The sequence below is a fragment of the Uloborus diversus genome, chromosome 7 (genome assembly GCF_026930045.1).
Source record: "Uloborus diversus isolate 005 chromosome 7, Udiv.v.3.1, whole genome shotgun sequence".
NCBI lineage: Eukaryota > Metazoa > Arthropoda > Arachnida > Araneae > Uloboridae > Uloborus > Uloborus diversus.
This window is the reverse complement of record NC_072737.1, coordinates 9,869,835-9,890,332: the sequence shown is the minus strand read 5'-3', so window position 1 is coordinate 9,890,332 and position 20,498 is coordinate 9,869,835. Positions and strand designations below refer to the sequence as shown.

Sequence of the window (20,498 nt, the reverse complement as noted above, 5' to 3'; positions counted from 1 at the left end):
GTCAATTTGAAACATCACTGTTTCAGTTTCTTAATAAGATCATCCGTTTGATTATGAACACACAATCCAAGAATAAAGGCTGCTAATACGAATATTTTATTCGCAGTCAGCTTAAACAAGTTCCTTGAAAAGTTGTTTTTCTTTTAAACATATCAAACATTCTCGTTTTCCGCAATACAAAATGATTTGAAAGCTAAAAATCGTTTTCAACTTGTAATGAAATGATTTTAATGCACGTATGGCATGAATATGTCTGTTTGTTTAATATTTTTGAAACGGAGAGAAATCAATATTACATAAAATATTGACCTTGACCAAGTTCAGTATGTCCTAAACTTTAAAACGCAAAGTCGAACATCATGGAGAATCGTCTCGCTCTCCCGCGGACTTAAGACCTCTTGTTTGCATGCCATCGTAAGCGATGGTGAATAGAGACTTCTTTTCCATTAGGTTAGACTTCTTTAACCTCAGTGCTGTGCCATCTTTTCCGATACCAGAATCAGAATCTTCATCTTCCCCATCTGTGTGCAGCAGAAGGTGATCTTCCGGCCTCGAATTTTCATCTTCTGTGGTTCTCACTCCTAATCTGTCTGAATCTTCGTGATTTTCGCGACTGTCAACTGCGTCTGTATCGTCTAGTCTCGTAGCTTCTGAATCTTCCGTAGATAGTGGATGTAGTCTGGACATTCTTCTTTGAGCTGGACACTCTTCTGCTGCTTCCTCAGCTTGTTCCGGTGGGGGCTCTTCGGGTGCCTCACCCTCACCGTTACCATTTTCTTCTTCTGCAGCTGCTTCTTCTTCTTTCTCTGCCTGATCTTCAGCTTCTGGTTCTTTTTCTTCCTCTGCTGGTTCAGTGGGACTTTCCGGGGCGTCTCCACCCTCTTCATTTGGTGGTTCTTCAGGAGGATCTTCAGGAGGAGGTGCTGGACTTATAACAACCGTTCGAGAATCATCATTAGGCTCATCCGCATCCCCTGGTTCTGGTGGTTGAGCTTCTGTGCTAGCCTGTTCCACAGTTTGCTGTCGTTGAATTTGTCGCTGTGCATGTTCTGGAACACGGTGACGGTACATATCCGGATGTGGTCCTTGAGTTCTATACGGTTCCGCAAGTTGATGATGGTGATGCCTGTGGTGTTCTGGATGGTGGTGCGTGTGAGCAAATTGATCAGGGTATGGATACATAGGATGTGGTTGCATGTTCGGATGTGGTCCTCTTTGCATCCCGGCGAACCCGTGGGGACCATCTTGAGGATATCGTCTGTAATCTGGAGCATTGAACTCCGGTCCATCCCATCTCTCTAGTGGCATCCTGCCAGTACGAGCATATTCGCCCTGCTGGTTAAAGGGTACCCAAGGAGGACCGTGCGGATTAAAATGCCGTTCCATTTCTGCTGGGTCATCTGCAGCAACAATAACATCACCTTCGGTTCTGTGATACCTAGGAAAACAAAAGTAAAGATTACCGTTCGAAACGTGTGGTACAAATACATTTATTTTCATTTCTTTGAGAGAAGCATAAGAATTATTGGGTTCACGAAAAATTTTCATACTATTGAAGTTCGACTAGAATATCCATTTTAATCCCGTCCTTTGAATAAAATGAAACTAGTTTTCTCCTCCCGTCAGTGCGTACGTGCACTTCCACGAGCGTATAAGTAATCACTCCATGTATAGGCATCGTTATATCTATGTCCACGTCCATCGGCTATGTCCACGAATAAGCATTACAGGGTTCGTATTCAATTTCAGAAATAAAAGGAAGGAGTTTTGAAAGAGTAAAATGAGATTTTGAAGGAGTACTAATGGGCTGTCATTAAATGATGTCGCACTTTTTTCAACACATTTGACCCCCTCCCCCCTTATCACAAAGCGTCATACTTCACTTAACTCCTCATCTTGTCACATGGCATATTTTTTTTATAAACAGTATTGTTACAATAACTGTGTGATGTCACTCTTTTTGACACCATCCTCACAATTTCATGAACCCGGAAATTCCCTCCAGAGCTAGCTGGGCTCGTTAAAGGAAATATTACCAATACAGCATCAACAATGACTTTACTGGAGAAACTATGCAAGTTTCGTTTCCGAAACATTCGATATGTGAACCTTTCGCAATGCGGCAGATATCAGGTCTTACAATTAATTCTTCTCTCACTCGCTATAACATGTTACGATCAATGGTCGGACAGTTTCCAATAAGAGGCATCCCCATTATTTATATTTCGGAAACAAAACTTCTACAATTTCATTCTTCAGTAAAATCATCATTGTTGCTGTATAGGTACTCTGTTTGTTTTAAAAAGGCTTCCAAACCCCGGAGAGAGTTTTGATATGTGTACATGTTTATAACAGAGATAGACTAGGGTGCTGTGAAAGAATTACAATTCTCTAAAGGGTGCCGTGGGTCGGAAAAGCTTGAGAATCTCTGTAAAAACAATTGTTTTTTTAACACAATGACTTATGTATTTTTAAATATTAAGACAACCTGAAGTTTGCTGCTCTGGTGGAGGGGAAAAACAATCATCATAAAAATTGAAAAAATAGCCAAGTACCAGTTAAACATGTTTTACTTTACTTATGAAATGTCTTAGTCATCTAATAATATTTTAACCTTCAACTTTTAAGACTTAACCCTTATGACGAAGTTAGTTGTCAATCGAAGTATTTTAAGTTACTGTCATAGAGGAAGATTATGTGGTCTTGAACAAAAAAGAGGGAGTTTTGAAGGAGTTAAAACCAAAAAGAAGGAGTTTGAAGGGCCCTTCCAAAAAATTTCCTTAATGAAGGAGTATTGGAGGAGTTTTGAAGGAGCGTACGAACCCTGGGCATAGCCCAATTTTATGATCTCCAAATGCATTTTGACAACTTCTGTTGTATCTCATCACATGTATAGTATAACTTCGATTTAACAATACCCAATTTAACGATATCCTCAATTTAATGATACATTTCCCTGGTCCAGATTTGATGGCACTGAATGTCTATACTCCTCGGTTTAACGATGTCCTTTATTTAACGATAACTTTTTCCAGTCTCTTTCCAATCGTTTTATCGGGGATATACTGTACTATATATTGCACTCTAAAACGTTGAAATTTTGCAAGTAGTATTTGTGAAGCGTATAATTTTGCTTCTTGGATGGTCCAAGTGGTCTTATTTCCAGTTTTTGAGCCAAATAATTGCGAAGTTTGCTTTTTGCATGATGGAAATTTCTCCATGTAGCTTATTTCGCATAGCCGCACAGTTAACCGAATATTTAGCATTATGAGTCGAGTGTTAGTAGTGACATATTTTCCATTATCTTTTTCTTCAACTTTATTTTTAGTTTACTTCATATTTTTACTATTTAGTTTTAAAAAAATGTACTTTCGAATGATTTCGCCTTTCATATTCTGGCGGAAATCATTTTTAGGCATCCAAAATGCCATGCTGTTCAAGAAATGGCCTTGAAAGCAGTTTAGATCTAAAACAGATAATATTGCACACATCTCTACCTCGAGAAATTTGGAACTTTTAACTTTGGAACTTGTTTTATTCGCTCACCTAATGCCTCTTTCTTCATTACGTTGTACCCAAATTTCGCTAATTTTTGAGCTATAGTTTCGCGGATAGACACCATTAAAGTAGAGTCGTTTCTTTATAAAAACCATTTAACACTGAAGTGAAAAAAATCCACAAAACAATTGAACTAAGTCATTAACTATGCTTAAATTTGGGTGAGCCAGAAGGTTTTTTCGATTAATTCTTCCATTGCATTTTTTTCTCACATTTGTGACAGCAAAAGTTTCTAAATTTCATTTCATAAGACGACTTTTTAAAAATCGTTAGATCTGTTTTAGCTTTGCAATTTTAGCATCCAATGATCCCCTCCTATTAGATGAGGGCAACTACATAAGATTTTGGGCGGGGGGGGGGGGAGGGAGGAAGGGATTTTGCTGTTGGAAGTAATCTCTTTCTCTATTGGTTTAAAAGCAAGAACTGTGCGTATTCCTTATTGGAAGAGACATAACTTCCTTGCTTTTGCAGCTTTCTACGGAGTTCGCGAAATCTATTGTTTAATCCACCATCGGACTTAGGAGAAAGCTTATAGCTGTTTGTAAAAGATCATTGGATGCTGAAAATCCGCCCACTGAATGCCACAGTCTTGTTTACGGAGGTTTCACTACTTTTCTCTATGTCTTGCTATATGGATGCCTCACTTGCAAAATCGATTAACTCCATAAAACAAAAAGTCGAGAAAAGTGATGAAGACGGTGTTATAGGAGTGAGGTGGTGTTATAGGAGGAGTCAATAGGAGTGAATGCGCCCTCGTGTTACATTTTCTGCCATCGCAGGATCAGAATGTACTGAAGCAAAACTGAAATATAAATTCACATGCAAAGCATTGATAAAGCACTATTTAGGCAGAAATGAGGATTTTTTTTTAAAAGTGGAGTCAATCGATTTTGCAATTGAGGCATCCATATCGTCGCCTCAGAATAACAGTAAGATATCTTAGTATTATTTCTGGGATTAGCTATCTTATTAGCTCTGAGGCATCGATATGTGTGTCCCCATGTTTCGTATTAAACATGTTTGTGTGTGTTCAACTGTCTGAATCTCTGCTTTTCCCAACCTTTCAGCACATTCAGACCTGGAGAACTTGAGCTGCTGCGTGGAGGGGGACGCCTCATGCGGGGGTGGTTCTGGTCCAGGCTCCCTGTGCCTGTAGGAGGCCGGAGGCACCCTTAGATGAGGATCGTCTGCGTTGAGGGCCGTCTCGCTCACGCTCCGCAGGATCTCGCCGTCTCGGACGTAGGGCCGCTCCTCCTCGTCTTCTCGCATCGGACTGCGGATGTAGAGGATCTCCGTCCTCCGGGGCCCTGCAAGGAGAGTGGGGGGTTAAGTCAATGCAGAAAGCACACGGTTCTGACAAGTTGACCTCCGATCCACCAAAGTAGGGGCGTGGAATGCGGGTTTGCTTTGCAAAAGCTGATTATAGACGCTGTTTTACTGTCTGACCACGGATTGTATGAGGAAGACAAACTTCCGGTTTATTGGCGGAAATGGACGCATCTATTAGTTTTTAGGAATGTCAGTGTATGCAGATTGAGTGTTAACCTCTAAATGAGTCTCAGTCAAATGAGCGGAACTCGCGCATAAAATATTTACTTTTCCTTCTCATTCAGATAGACTTAGCTTAACTGGACGTTTGCCAATTCCATACAATCCGTGGTTGGACAGTACTCTTAGGAGGAAACCATGCGACAGTGTAATAATAAAACAACGTTTTAATAAGTTGTAGTTAAAAGAGCTTCGTAAAACATGTTTTTGGACACATAAATTTCTGTCCTTTTGACCCGCTATTGAAATATGATGCTTTAAAGTCAGCGATATTAAAGAGAAATGTCACCAAATTTAACGAGTTTTGGTGAGAAATGGAAGATACCTTTCGCACTCTTTGTAGATTAATGTTTTTCCACATGTTGACGGTGCAGTAGCATGGTATCCTCAATGCCTCGCTAAGTCACCAAGGCAATAGGCCTGATTTTTTCTTTTATTTTCACTGCTCTATTTGAATTGTTACCCATTTAATGTATTTTTCATTATCACACGTGCATTTTTCGTTATTAATTCTTGTGGTTTACCGGTCAGAATACTTATTCTTTCAACAGAAACATACATACACTCGCTGAAGGTCAAGCATCATGTTACCAGAGTCGTACTAAAACTCCTAAGTAGTCAACATGAAGCAGCGTTTTTTGTTTTTAATACTCAATTTCATATAATTAATTATTTTTATGTGTTTTTTTAACTATCCCTTAATTTCCATCATATTTTTTTTAAATACCCTGTACTTGAATGTTCTTTCTATGTTTGAAGATTTTACTGTACAATAGAACCTCGTTCATTCGATCCCCGTTTATGAGAACCATATTTGTGGGAATAAAAATAAAAATATGTTTACCTAGATAATTTTTAAATTTGACAGGAAGAACGTAACTGTAAGTACACTATACATTTGCTCCTTTATTTTTACCTACTAAAGGTAAAGCACTTGCATGGCCATGCTTTATACAACCGCTACACTTGTTTGAATCAGAATGCAGGGAAACAATTCAATGTGAAAAAGTATTTTGATATATTTTTACTGTATTGTAGACAATTCTATCCATTTTTTGTAATAAAATTTGGGTATTTGTCGTTATCTGGTGTAGGTCTTCTTATTTAAGGAAGGTGTTTTGCTTACTTACCCGTTCTAATCGGAGTTTCGAATAGGGTAAAATTGGGAGAGACGCCCGTATGAAGTGAGACGTCATACCTGCGGAAATTCAGTGATTAAGAAAGAAATGGCTATATTTCTTGCTGTTTTTATTTACTTCATTACACTGTAAAAAAAAACTGTAAATTTTGAAGAAGTTATCCGTATTTTTTACAGAAAAAACTGTTCGTAATAAAATACAGGATTTCTCTGTTTTTTTTTTAATCTGGAACCGTGTTATACTTTGTTTTTCTTCGAATCTTCGAAATTTCGCCCGCGTGTTTGGATTTTGGTTCTCGTGCTCGAGTTTTTTGATCTTATATTTATTTAAAGCGAGTAAGTCTTAAATCGTTTGCAACTTCCATTTCATTGCATCCTAATCAATATTTTATTATTATGTTTTTTTTGTTATCTGTTACTGAGGCATATTCGGAAATGTACCTTTGTATACATGTATTTCGTAGTAGTATAGTAAATATTGAAATGTATTTATGAAAGTATAGTTTCATTTTTTAATCTTCATAAAATAATAAATCAGCTTGAATAAATAATAAAAATACGGAAGATTTCTGTAAAATAAACGGAAGAAAACTGGCGTCCCTGGCTGACAGTTTTTTTCCGTTATTTTTACGGATTTTTTTTTACAGTGTAGACGCTTCCTTCTTAACGTGTCAGTTCCCCATCGACTGCGCTCGAGTATGACGTGTGTATGGCGAAAAGATTATTTTAGTGCGCACATTTTTTCGACGAAAATTTTGAGTTGCAGCTGTTTCAATAAATGTTAAATGTAAAAACAAAGACATCGCAAGATAAGAACGAAAAGCATTAATGTTTGATTTGGCTTGTAATTAACTTATTTCAACTACATTTTTTGCAATATATGTTAGTACTAAACGTACTGTATGCCTATGTGGCACACTTTCCAAAAGTGTAAATAAAGTGGTGTTTTGTTTAGTTTTTTTTAGAATGGCGAGAAAATATGTGCGAAAGCATACGGTAATCAGGGGGGCAGTGGAGTGAAGATAACTTAATTCAGGCTATTGAAAAAGTAAAAAAAAAAGGAGGAATATCGAAAAATGAAGCTCACAAACTTTATGGAATGCCGTGCAGAATGCTATATCAGGTCTTAAAGCTTGTGGAATATTTCCACTCAATCCTAATGCTACTCCAGATCATTTCTTTGCAATGTCTGATTTAGTTGATGTAGTTACTCCTGACATTCCTCTGGAAAGTTGCCTTGCCACTTCAGCTCTGTCCCAACAAAGACCAACAATATCCAGACAAACATCCACTGGTAAAAAAAACCCCTACAAAGATTTTTTGAGGGGTCTTATCTAATCCCAAAACAAACAAGCTCGAGAGTGAAGCGAAAATAAGTTGTTTGTGTGTGCGGAATGATGGGAAAATTATTTCTTAACAAAAAAAAAAAAAAAAAAAGACAATGTTTCCTTATTCCAAAAAGGGCTGCATGAAGCAGGTACTATGTACCTTCTTCATTGTAATAATTGTGGTAAGGAAATAATCCGCAAAAAGTTAAAAAACACGTCAACGAACAATGTCAACGAATAATGGGCGTCTCTCCTACACGTTATGGGAGAGATGGCCTAACATCCAATTTTTTATTATTTATTTCCTTTTATATAAGTATAAAGCACGTTAATGGTAATTTATTTATTCAGTAATAATGTAACTTTAAAATAAAACATACAGCGTTGATTTATATTTCATTTTTAAATTTTTATCTAATTTCTACAAAAAGTCTGGCTTCTCTCCCACTTTTCCCCCCATCCGGATTGCCTTTGATTCCAGTTAGTGCGGCCAAACGATCTTTTTACCGTATTTCGATTTTTATGTTATTTCGAATTACTCACCCTGTAAATGGCAGCTGTTTTAGAAATAAACTATAAATTATATTATTTACCATCTTCCGAGTCCTCCCCCTCTGCTGTGGAGGCCGCGTCGACTCGGAGCCTGGGGCGCACCACTTCTTCTGACGACCACGTAGTTGCCGAGTCTCCTCGCTTCGGCCTCTCCGGCCATTTCGCGCACCATTCTATCCGTGCCGGGGCTCAGGGGCCGCCCCCGCCTGTAGGCGCGCTCCATGCCGCCCCGCTCTCCCGCCACGGCGGGGATGCCGCCGTCCGGGTAGAAACCGCGCCTGGCGGGCGACTCATCTGAAACAGAATAACTTGTTCTAGAGGATACTCGTCATTGGAAATGAATAGATAACGCGAAAAATAATAAATAAGTGAATGACAATGAAACACATACAGAAGTATTAAAAATAAATAGTAATACTCGTCATTGGAAATGTATAGATAAAGAGAAAAGTGATAAATAAGTAATGACAATGAAACATCATACATAAGCATTAAAAATAAATAGTGATACTCGTCATTGGAAATTAATAGATAAAAAGAAATATATAAATATATAAATATATATATAATTAATAAGTAAATGACAATGAAACATACACAAGCATTAAAAATAAATAGTGGTACTCGTCCATTGGAAATGAATAGATAAAGAGAAAAATGATAAATAAGCAAATGACAATGAAACATACATAAGCATTGCAAAATAAATAAGTAAATACAGGGAGGGCATATCAACCTCCTACACTTTTCTACTCGTTTTTTACCATGTCAAAACGGGTGTAACAAAGTGGCATTGGTCAGCTGCAAGTTTCAACGTAAGTTGGTGTTATCTTCATTCCCCAGTTTCTACATTAAGCAGGATTGTTGCAAATCAATTTGTAACCACGCTTTTTAACCCCTGACACACAAAAGAAGTAAAGTTATAAGTTTGACGTATCTGTGTATCTGTCTGTGGCACGCTGGAGCCTAAACGGATGAACCGATTTTGAAAAAGAAAGTTTTGTTCGGAAGGCGAGTTAATAGAGAGTGTTCTTAGTTAGGTTGCATCTTTGGATGACATTAATTATCGAAGATATTAATTAAAAATCTCTAAAAGGACTTTCGCGGACTTTTGCAGTGAAAATATCTTTAATTTTTTTCCAATTTAGTACAAAAATAAGGAGTATGTTTTCTGCGTCTGAAGGATTGTGTTTGGAAACTTTCAATGTTATGTAGAATTCGAATTATTACGCTTTTTTAAAGCAGATTTTAAATACGGCTAATAATTTATTCACGCGATTGGTAACCAAATTCATTGTTGGCCGAGAAGGAAATTAAAAGCAAATATTTTAAATTGATTTTTAATAGCATAAGGCTTTAAAAAAAATTTCAATTTTTCCCTCTTGATTCTACATTTGCGACTTCAGTCGGGGATTTTTTAATTTTTAAATATCAATGTCTGTACAAAAAAAATCATAAAATCCATAAAATGTGTGAAAAAAAACATCGATTTGATGAAAAAGAAACGTTTTAATTTTATTTAAAAAAGTTATGTGTTTTAAACGTAACAGACCTCGACCTCGAGGCACATTAATCCATGACATTTTAACTTCACTTGTAAAACGAAAACCAATTGCGACTTAGTTTTCAATAAATACTTCAAACTGTTTTTAAATCAAGCATTGGATCCAGTGACTCGCTGCATGCCAATCACAAATCAAACATAACACGACATTTTTCAAAGACTTGTTTTTTTCTGGATTAAAAAGAAAATATCAGTGATAGAAGTTTACCGATACTTTGTGCGTAGGAAGTCGTGGTGGCCTGTTGCGCCCTATGACGAGGGGGAGGGCCCTTTCTTCGTCGGACCTCACGTGACTTTTCTTCAAGGTCGTCGCCTGACCCTCCTGCCAAGAAGCTCGAGCGCGACTGTCCGCCCTGGAAGGGGAAAAAATAGTGAGAGCTAGTTATTGCACGAATGTAATGGTAATTAACAAAAACATTAGAGAACTTAGCACCTCTAATTTGCTCGGATAATCATGTTGGAATGGCTCTTGGGGATATTTCTTTGGTAATTATGCATTGTAAAAATAAAAAAGGGGAAAAAAAAACAAAACACAAAACAAAAAAAGGGGGGGGGGGGAAACCCGAACACTTACAAGTTTCCCGTTATCAATTTGACATTTGCATATTTCCAGGCGTATTTATTTGCCCTTAATGATTATCTCATAATAAACTTGCAGACAAAAATCTTGAATAATATACATAGTATTATGAAAAACTGAGTGTAATTATTACAATGTGCATATAAAATTTAACGCAGTTGAAATAGAATGAATCTTTTTTGAATTTAAGAAGTACATTGTATAAATGAAAGAAATGATCTTGCTTTGGGATTTTTGGTTCATATTTTCGTTCCTACTTTTCCAATTTTTTCATTGCTAATAATATATAAACCCTTCCTAACGAACACCCCTCAAAAGCGGAGAGTCCAAGACGGCGTGCTGTCATGGCAACCAGCAAAGAAAACCTGTTTCGGAAGGAAACAAATGTGATGGACGGAACGGACGGCAGATGTGTGAACAGGCCCTTATGCGGACAACTTTTAATTCCCCGGTTCCAAGGCAAATGACACTATTCAACCCGTCTCATGCGGACACCCTATTGCGGATAAAAAATTGTCCAGTTAGTGTCCCATATAAATATATGCACACGGTAAAATCCCACTAATGCGGACACTAACGGGACAATTTTTTTGTCCACAATAGGGTGTCCGCATGAGACGGGTTTAATAGTGTCATTTGCCTTATAAAGGGTAACTATTCTGTGAAAGGTTATGAAAGTACAAGATTAATACTATCCTTAAGGTTATGCAAATAAAAGATACATAATATGTTGCAGGTTATGCACGTAAACAATAAGTAATATGTTATCGTATCTTGGAAACATGAACCGTCAAGTTTTACCTTTTTCTAGATTCCGTGCTTAGATTCACAGCCCCTTCTTCTTTGTAATGAATGATATTTTCTTCTGGTGCTACTTTATTCTTTAGTTCCAACATATCTCGGCTGGAAAAAAGAGAAATTAAATCTAATAATAATAAAAAACAGATCTCATCATGCTTCTATTAAATTAGTGTTACGCGTACAAGCATTGAATCTTTTCTGCTGTCAACTCCAATTCTTAATGGAACTTAAACTAAAAAGTGATCACTTAAATATTTTATTGCTTTGCTGTTTTTTCATTTCGCTGCAAAGTTCATACGAAATTTTTTTTTAAATTGATGTTGCCTTTCTTCTTCCCAAGATATGGAAATTTTACGGTTATTGATTATGTTTTGATATTTATTGTAGTTTTAATTGGAATTCATATTGAGTGTGTCTGAAAATCACTTTGAGGCAACAACTACAGCGATTACTCATTTTACTGCCTTTGGCTTGCGACCATATTCCCTCTTATAGCATTTCGGACTAACTATGTTTTGGAGATGTTTTGAAGTTAATTTCTGCGGAATATCTATGCATATTTTTAACCAAGTAGTTGAAAATAATTTGTTCTTAAGCAATCCGTACGCAGGAAAAGTTTTTAAGTAGGGATTAGTTTATCATTCAGGGTGGCATGTAAGCAACCTTTACTTAGCTAGGACCCCATAACAATTTTGCTCCTCCTGTTTGGCCAGTCGACGCAAATGAGTATATGTTTTTTTTTCCCTCACCCATCGTATTTCAATTTTCAAAAATTCTGAATTCTAGTTTGAATGTTTTATTCCCCGTCCCGTCTTTGAATAATGTCTGAAAGATCTTCTTTTGAAATAAAACAATAATTAGAGTATACGAAACAAGCTATAAAAGAGAGATATTGTTTTACAGGATAGCAAATCAGCAGTCACCACGATTTCTAGCAAAGTAAAGGTTGTTCATATGCTTCGGGGTGCTTAACCAAGGCAACGCAACAACAGGCTGAAAGAACTTAGCCTTTAGTTGTCTTGATGTAACATTTTCATCATAAAATTATAATAATAATTAATAATGGATTCTGCAAAAATTTTAGTTAAAACATTATCGAAAAAAGGAGGAAGAATCATTACCCTTCAGCGGTCTTTACGCAACAACAGTATAGGAAGAGAGCGATGATGGCCAGGATCATAAGGATCACCAGAGCTATGAGAAGCCAGAAGACAATATCAAAGCTACTACGATTGATGGCCTCTATCTGCAAATAAGGGACAAACAGAGCAAGCACATTTAGTCATCAAGCAATCTTTTTCATTCAAAAGCTAAAGCAATAGACATGCATGTATGCATCTTACCCTTGTCGATGACAAGTAATAGTTTTGGCCCAAGAGGTTCCTAGAAAACATACGAAGAAATATTACTAACGATATAGAAGGGTAAACAAAGAATAACTTCAGGTAAGTACTTATCGAATCGAGTAACTGTTTAGCAAGCCTTTTTGTGCAAACTTTACAAGACAAAATTGAACAATGACTTAGCAAATACTTTTATACAGGCTTTACATGGTTAACTCAGCCTTCATCGAACAAGTCAGGTTGTGCAGAGTTTACATACCAAAACTTCAAACCTATGATCGTCTTTTTCAATTTTTAAAATCCGATTCATATGATTCTTTGTTTTGAAAATTGACCTTGAGGGGGTTCTGGACACATTATGAAAAAAATGTTATTAAACAGTTTAGAGTTTTGAAATTTTTTTCATTGATTCACCATCTATTCAATGAGCAAAATCATAATATGAATACTTAAAAAAATATTTTAGTAAATTTATTTGTTTTTCATTTTTTAAAGGGGCTGCTTTAAATTGTTATAACTCCTTGGTCAATTTTTAGCCTACTTTCCCAGTAAAAGTGAGAAAAAGAAGAAAAAAGCATGAAAGAAGGCTTAATGCATCTTAAAAATGTCCCAAAAAACAAAAAAAAGTCATAAATAAATAAAATAATTAAATAAATATCAAAAAATTAAAAATTGGAAAGTAGGGTATTGAGATGGGGAAAAATGTCTGTCGGTCTGTCGGTCTGTCTGTCGGTCTGTCTGTCTGTCCCCCCCCCCCCCCCCTAATGACTTTTGAATGAATAGTCCGATTTGAACAAACCTTTTTTTTTGTTCGAAAGATCTCGGCGAGGACACCTCATTCCCATGTTTCACTTTTTGATTTGAACTATTTTTTGTTCAATTTTGAACAGTTCAAAAAACTTAACATTAGCTCCTATGGGGAAATTCAAGGCAATTCCGAACTGTGAGGCGAATTTGCTTCAAACAAACTTTGTAGGAAAAGCTTGTGATGAAAAACTTGTATATAAAATATATTTTTGATTTGAACAATTTTCTGTTCAATTTTGAACCGTTCAAATCCCTTAACATTAGCGCCTACGGGAAAACTGAAAGTCAATGTAGATTCCGTACTTGAAGGCGGATTTACTTCAAACAAATTTTGTTGGAAATAGCTCTTGACGCCAAACTTCAGACTCCGACTCCGAGAATTTAGGGGCACCTGACTCCGACTCCGACTCCTGTGCATGACAATTAATCGGACTCCGACTCCCCGACTTAGACTCTGACTTCGTAGCTTTGGCAAAAAATTATACACGGAGGACAAATGACTGACTCCGATTCTTAGATATTCGTCTCCGACTCCTTTATCCCAAAATGAGATTGACTCCGACTCCGACGCTATGGTTTTAACTGTGAAATAATTATTGTTGATGTAATTTGTTTTTATTTTAACGCTAAAGTTTTTATTTAGGTATTCAGTTTTCGGTGAATAAACTCGAAGTCATTTATGTTTCTACATAAAGATATGCGCAGACGATTTTTTTTTTTTTTTGACAATGAAAAGTATTTATTTACGTTTACATTTTATTGTTTTTATTTATCTTGATAAGTGCATTAATTCATTTAAAAAAATATTTTTGGCAACAGGAGAAAAAGAAACGATTTTTTTTTTGATATGATGTATTTATTTTAATGAGCTTATTATTTTTAATAATTATTTTTTCGTTTTGAAAGCTGTTGAAGAATTTGTTTTTAATGGAAAAAAAAGTGCATTAGCTGCTTTGTTTAAAAGGTGCTGCTATTTTATTTGTTCGTTTTTTGTTTCTTTTTTTTACGCATCTAATTTTTTTAGACGAGTGAGGAATATTTTATTCCTAGAAAGTAGCTTAAAATATTGGGAAAATATGTTTGAAACAATTTGCGATTTTAGCTATTTTTTTGAGAAGGTACTAGAAAGTAGTATGGGTATACGGGAAAGTAGGCTCGTCTAGTTCTAGACAGAACTTCTTGTTAATTTAAAAAAATGCACAAATATTTAAGCTTTAAATTTCATTCGGCGATTTGAAAAAAATGGTTATTCAATAAAAAATAGAAAATATTTGAAGAAAAATTTCGAAAAATTCGAAGATACATTTTTAAAAAAATCATATTTTTTGCAGTAATTTTTTTTTTCAAACTTGCCGAGTAAAAATTAAAGTAAACTGTTTGAGAAAGATATGCTCCAAATTTTATTTCTTTATCAGTTCTTGACTTAGAAGAGTTTGAAAGCAAAAAAAAAAAAGGAAAAAATCGCTTCATGGAGAAAAACGCGTTTCAAGTTTTAAAGTTAAATATAATGTTAGTTAAATGCATGCAACAAAAATAAATAATAGCTTTCGTTCTAATTATGATAGAAACAAAATTCAAACGTACTTTTAAGCAAAAAAAAAAAAAAAAAAAAAAAAATGGAGAAGTTTTTTAAATGATTGAAAAAAAAAATTGCAAAACTTTTTTTGGCTCAGCAACGCATCTTCTGAGACGCATCCTTTGCTCAGCAAAAAATATAATTTATTGTTTGTGGAATTCATTGAAATTTATTCGCATTATATAGACGGAGAGTCGACGATTTTAATAAAATTTATGAAACCAAATACGGATCTAACATACTATGGATCCTTTTAGGGAGTACATGAAATGCACCGGCAGCTCAGTCATTCCAGCCGAGGACTGCAGTTTCGTGCATATTAGCACTCATCAGTCAGGCATAGGAAGTGACTGAGCTGGAGGTGGAAAAACCTCTTAAGGAAGCCAAGAGTGCCAAACAAACTGGTAGCTCTTACAAAATTAGCACTGACCAGACGAGTGACCATGGTTCGGTACAACTTGAAGATAGCAAGCAAGGCAGTGGTATTTTTAGTAAGTTACCGCCAGGGCTAAGGCGGAAATACATGAAATACACCACCAGCTCAGTCATTCCAGCCGAGGACAGTACTTAGGAACATTAAACTTTAATAAAAACATTAAACTTTAATAAAATAAACGTGGAAAAAGTTCACTTTGCCCCACATATGGAGAGGGTAGGGACTGAGGGAGTGTTGTACAACAACCGATTCGTCTGCTGCCATTGAATTTCCTGTAAGCCATTTTCGTTTATTTTGATCATATTTTGCCCTTGCTTTGATTATGTTTGATGAAATTTGTTACGAATGAACCAATTGGTTTCAATTTTTTATAACGCTTATAATGGCTTCAATCATTTAGTCTTGATAGTTCAAGTCCACCTTCGCATAAATATTACCAATTAATTAGTATCTCTGTTTTTTATTTATGACCCATCTTTTGGAAAAAAAACTTATCTAGATTTTTTTTTTTTTTTTGAATTAAGTGAGACTTACCCAATAATGTTCTCCACGTTGCTTAGATCCACCGTTGAAGATAATGGATATGATACCCAACAACGGATGATTGATCTGGAAAATTATATATAAATCTCTTAATATTGCGTTTTTTCTTTCACATAGATGGAGAATGTGAGGGCAAAGCGAAATAGTTAAGATAACTTACATTTTACAAAATTAACAAATTGAATTTTTTATCCTTGCAAATTACAGTACATAGAGGAAGAACATTAAACTTTTAATAAAATAAACGTGGAAAAAGTTCACTTTGCCCCACATATGGAGACTAATGAAACATTTTCTATTGGATTGTCATTTTCAAAACTATATATAAATTGAAGTATCAATCAGTTAATAAATTAATGAAATACGCAGGCTGTTCAATAAGTAATAAGACTAATTTTTACTGCCGCAAAATCACGCAGCGGAATGTTAATTTCTGTGGCATGAAAAATGTTTGTTGTCTGTATTAACAAAAACTACCGATAGTTGGCTCGTACAGACTCATGTTTCTGAGTATCACCTGATTGAATTGAAGCCTGTTGGCAGGCGCCTACAAGACGCAGCCAGTTGTCAAAATGGAAGCTTCATTGGGACAAAGTTATGCGATAAAAGTTTTTTTTAGTCTGCAAAAAGCAGCGTCGGAGATCTTTGATACGATACGTGAAGTTTTTAACGATGAAGCAATGTTTAGAGTCAGTACTTTTTGCTGGCATATAGCTTTTAAGTAAGGCAAGCAAAATATGGAAGATATCGAATGTGAGGGACAACCTTCAACGTCTGTCACAGAGACAATGGTTATCACTGCTGCCATTATCATCAAGGGGGATCGGATAATTATTTTACATCAGTAATTTCTGGCTGTATCCTTAACTTAAGAAACCATTCCGAGGCAAACATTTTGAAAGCAGCAAAGCATGTCTAAATTCTGCGGAGGCGGTTTTGAACAAGTTTTCGCAAACTTAACGTTCATAAGTTTTTAAGAAGGGGATAGAACGTTGGAATAAATGCATTTCGTCCTGCAGAAGTTATTCTTGAAAAAACCATGTAAGTTATGACGATTTAAGGTGCTCTGTATTCTTTATAAATTTAGTCTTATTACTTATTGAACAGCCCTCGTAATACATGCATAAAAAATTAATTATTTAGACAAATAAATTAGTATTTGAATGAAATGCAAGAGTCATAGAATGCCCTTTAAAAGAGAAAGTTAGACTGACATCTGTATAATTAAAAGCCTTACTTTTCGTTGCTGGCGTTATGTGGATGCACTGAATGAACATTGACATGAGCTCCAGTCAAAGTAGAAAACCCCCTGCAATAAAATTAAGGAATAAGTTAAATTATTTGAAATAAATGAAAATAAAGAACTGCTTTTTTAAAAATGTATGGTTGTATAGAAATGAGTAGTAACTTTTAATATATATTATAGTTCCCACAGTGTAACTGACTTCAACCTCATTAGAATTTCAAATAGCAAAATAATAATAATAATAATAATTCGTGGGCCATTCCACGGAAAACGATAATTTTGTCCCGCACGTGACGCTGCATATATTTCATAAAAACTGATAATTTGAAAGGATGATGAACACAATTTTGTTGCTTAAGACATCACAAACGCATGTATGACTTCATAAGCAAAAACTTTCTTCAAAAATTATTTCTTTTTTATGAAATATAGGAACCGTCACGTGCGGAACAAAATGACCAATTTCAATGGAATGGGCATATACATACATTTTTTTCTGTTGTTTAAATAATTATTTCTGAACTAATGAGGTATGTTTCCTTTACGTTGGAACCATAGCTTTCAAAATCTGCAATTTGTTTCGTCATTGCTGTATTAACAGAGCAAAAATATTAGCTTATTCATAAGCAAGTGACCAGAGGTTGACTTTGGATGTCTCACACGTGACGCATGTAAATAAATTTTATTTTGAATAACACAATTGTTTAATGAAAATATAATTGTGTCAGAAGTATCTTTGTATCAAATGTAAAGATTAAAAAAAATGCTTACCCCTGTTTCATTAAAATATTAAGAGATATGACGAAATTTAAGCGTATTTTTGTCTCGCACGTGACGGTGGAATAACTTCGTACATTGTAAACCAGTAGTATTGTAACTGATAGATGCTGTTGATAACTTTAAAAATTGATAAAGAGTGACATTTATCGCTAAAACGTTCTGCATAAAACGTTGGGCCCCTTTTCATTCCAAAATAAATAATATTACTGGCGAAACAAATGAGGATAAATATTCGTAAGTTCACTTCAATTGCATTATAAAAGATTTTTTGCAACGCCGAAATACATGAATTCAATCGTTTGCGCAATTTGAGTTTTTCTAACGGTTTTTTTCATCATTTATATTTCCTGTAAAAAGGCAATGTTTTTGTCTCGTGCAATTATGCATTTTATGTTTTTACTAGTAGTACCCGCACGGCTTTGCCCGTAGTAGAAAATTAAAAGGTCATTCGGTTCGCCTGTATATTTACAAATAAGGAATGACGAATTTCTCGCCAATTGGCTATGTTCATTCGCTCTCCCATTCCACGTCATGCTCATTTCGTAATTTACTCGTCCATCTTATGATAATTTTGCTCCGGAAAATGTTCTTAAAATTAGAATAGAAGAAAAACAAAATCAAATTTTTGAAAAATCGCTTCGAGGTTCACACCCCCATGCTACAAACTAACTTTGTGCCAAAGTTCATGAAAATCGGCCGAACGGTCTAGGCGCTATGCGTATCAGAGACATCCTACAGACATCCAGACAGAGAGACTTTGAGCTTTATTATTAGTAAAGATTCACCATCATTACTTTAGGTGATAAGCTGAAAATTTGAAAGCTGTGGTTTTCTCCCCCCGGTTAGTTTTGAATGCATCGACAATGTATCTGAACAATCTGCGATTGGTGTAAATTAAATTAGCATAGTTTACGTTTCAAAGAGGTAGATTAATTTGAACAAAACAATTCTCTGTAACCAGTTTATTTTATAAAGCATTAAACTTCAAGAAATGTGTAGGTATTAAAGCAATATGTTTTTAAGACAATTCTTTAGAATGGGGTAGTTTCCGAAATTTATTTTTTTTTCTTCTGAAAGAGCATGCTTAAAAATAAAAGATCTGGCCATTCTTAAAATAATTTGACTAAGTTTAATATTTTAAAAAACTTTAATTAGTGAAGTTTCATTGTTTACGCTTCTGCCGAGGACATCACAAATGATGAAATGCATTCACTGATGCCATTCAGAGAGCAAAATATTTAATTCGCTTCTTTACTCTCATGTATTGGCAACGATAGGTTTAAAAGCAAGCATAGAGAGCAATATTTTATTCACTTCTTGATTATCATAACGTGGAAACACGGTAGACAGATGCGCCAGAGTACATCATTTGTGACGTCATAAAGACCACGCTTTTTTTAAAAATCGGCGTATAAAATATTAATTAAAAATTAAGCGATGAAAAAATGAAAGTTTTTCTCGCTCCATGTTATTATTATTATTATTATTATTTTGCTTATTCTATCAACTTCAGTGATTCAAGTAGTACTTTTGACTGAAGGAAACAAACTCAAATTAACTTTATGATGAACTTTTTATCGACCAAATTTTCACCTCAGAGTAACAATAAGACATTTAAAAGTAACCCAGCTATTGTTAAAGTATTGCTGGGTTGCTTTCAGATGCCTTCCTGTTACCCTGAAGCGACAAAATGGTAAGTTGAGATTAGTTGATTTTTGAATTCCACATATCAAAATGACGGTGAGAGTCTTAAGTTCTTAAATAATTGCAATACAAATAATTACTTGCACTATTTTTTTAACCTTTAATACAAAGTTAACTATTATTACAGAAACTGCGTGGGTAATTTAAAAGAAATATTTAAAAAAATTCACCTTTCTAAATCTGGTTTTCTTTCTGATGCTTGTTTGGCGGACAACGGTATGATGAAAGATATGGAACGATTCAAATACTCCTGTGTTTTAGAAAGTACAAAAATTAAAATAAAATAAATACAAAAAAAAAATAAATAAAAATTTCTTATTACATAATTGGGAAAGTTCTAAAAACTGCATTAATGACTCATTTATACAGAGGATAAATAAAATGTATACTGTTGTGTTTACCAAAATACCGATATTTGAGGGGCTAACAATAAAAACCACATTTGTCCAGCTTCAACAAAAATTGAGTTACCAGCTGATTAAAACATTACATTATAGTTCCTATAACACTGTATTGTAATTTCAGTAAAAAAAAATATCAGATCATATTTAAATTCACTTTTGAAACTTAAGAGTCTTTGATCAAACGACAACGTGTCTAATGTTCAATGTCCATAGGCTTGTTTTAATAGAAAAATACGTCCCTTTGGCCAATAGAAGGATCCCATTTTGGTCACGTGACAGGGAAATGATGTCCCCAGGGAAATGGCTCTGAGAAGTTGAGCTCCGACTCTGTGAATGTTTACCTCTGTTTCGGAAAAAAAGGGAGCGGTAATTGGAGCTAAGTTGAGTTGAGACACTTTCTTAGTCCAAATATTCCAACTAAAATCCGAGCCAACAACACGTCTATTTTTCACTTAACTCCCCTAAAACAGGTAAACATAGTCATGGTCACAGTTCAACTAACCAGAGCTGCACTATATATATATATATATATATATATATATATATATATATATATATATATATATATATATATATATATATATATATAT

The 20,498-nt window shown here is 35.0% G+C and overlaps 1 protein-coding gene across 1 annotated transcript in view; it reads right to left on the bottom strand.

Annotated features, from left to right (window-relative positions):
- Positions 1–357: 357 nt before the first annotated feature.
- The window catches only part of LOC129226228 (cadherin-86C-like), a 67,922-nt gene continuing 47,781 nt past the window's right edge, over positions 358–20,498 (bottom strand). The window contains 12 exon segments of the mRNA XM_054860827.1: positions 358–1,438; positions 4,637–4,865; positions 8,166–8,229; positions 8,231–8,418; positions 9,897–9,951; positions 9,954–10,041; positions 11,070–11,171; positions 12,191–12,315; positions 12,413–12,452; positions 15,766–15,840; positions 17,012–17,083; positions 19,675–19,754. Of these exon segments, the coding sequence (XP_054716802.1) occupies positions 358–1,438; positions 4,637–4,865; positions 8,166–8,229; positions 8,231–8,418; positions 9,897–9,951; positions 9,954–10,041; positions 11,070–11,171; positions 12,191–12,315; positions 12,413–12,452; positions 15,766–15,840; positions 17,012–17,083; positions 19,675–19,754 (2,199 nt within the window).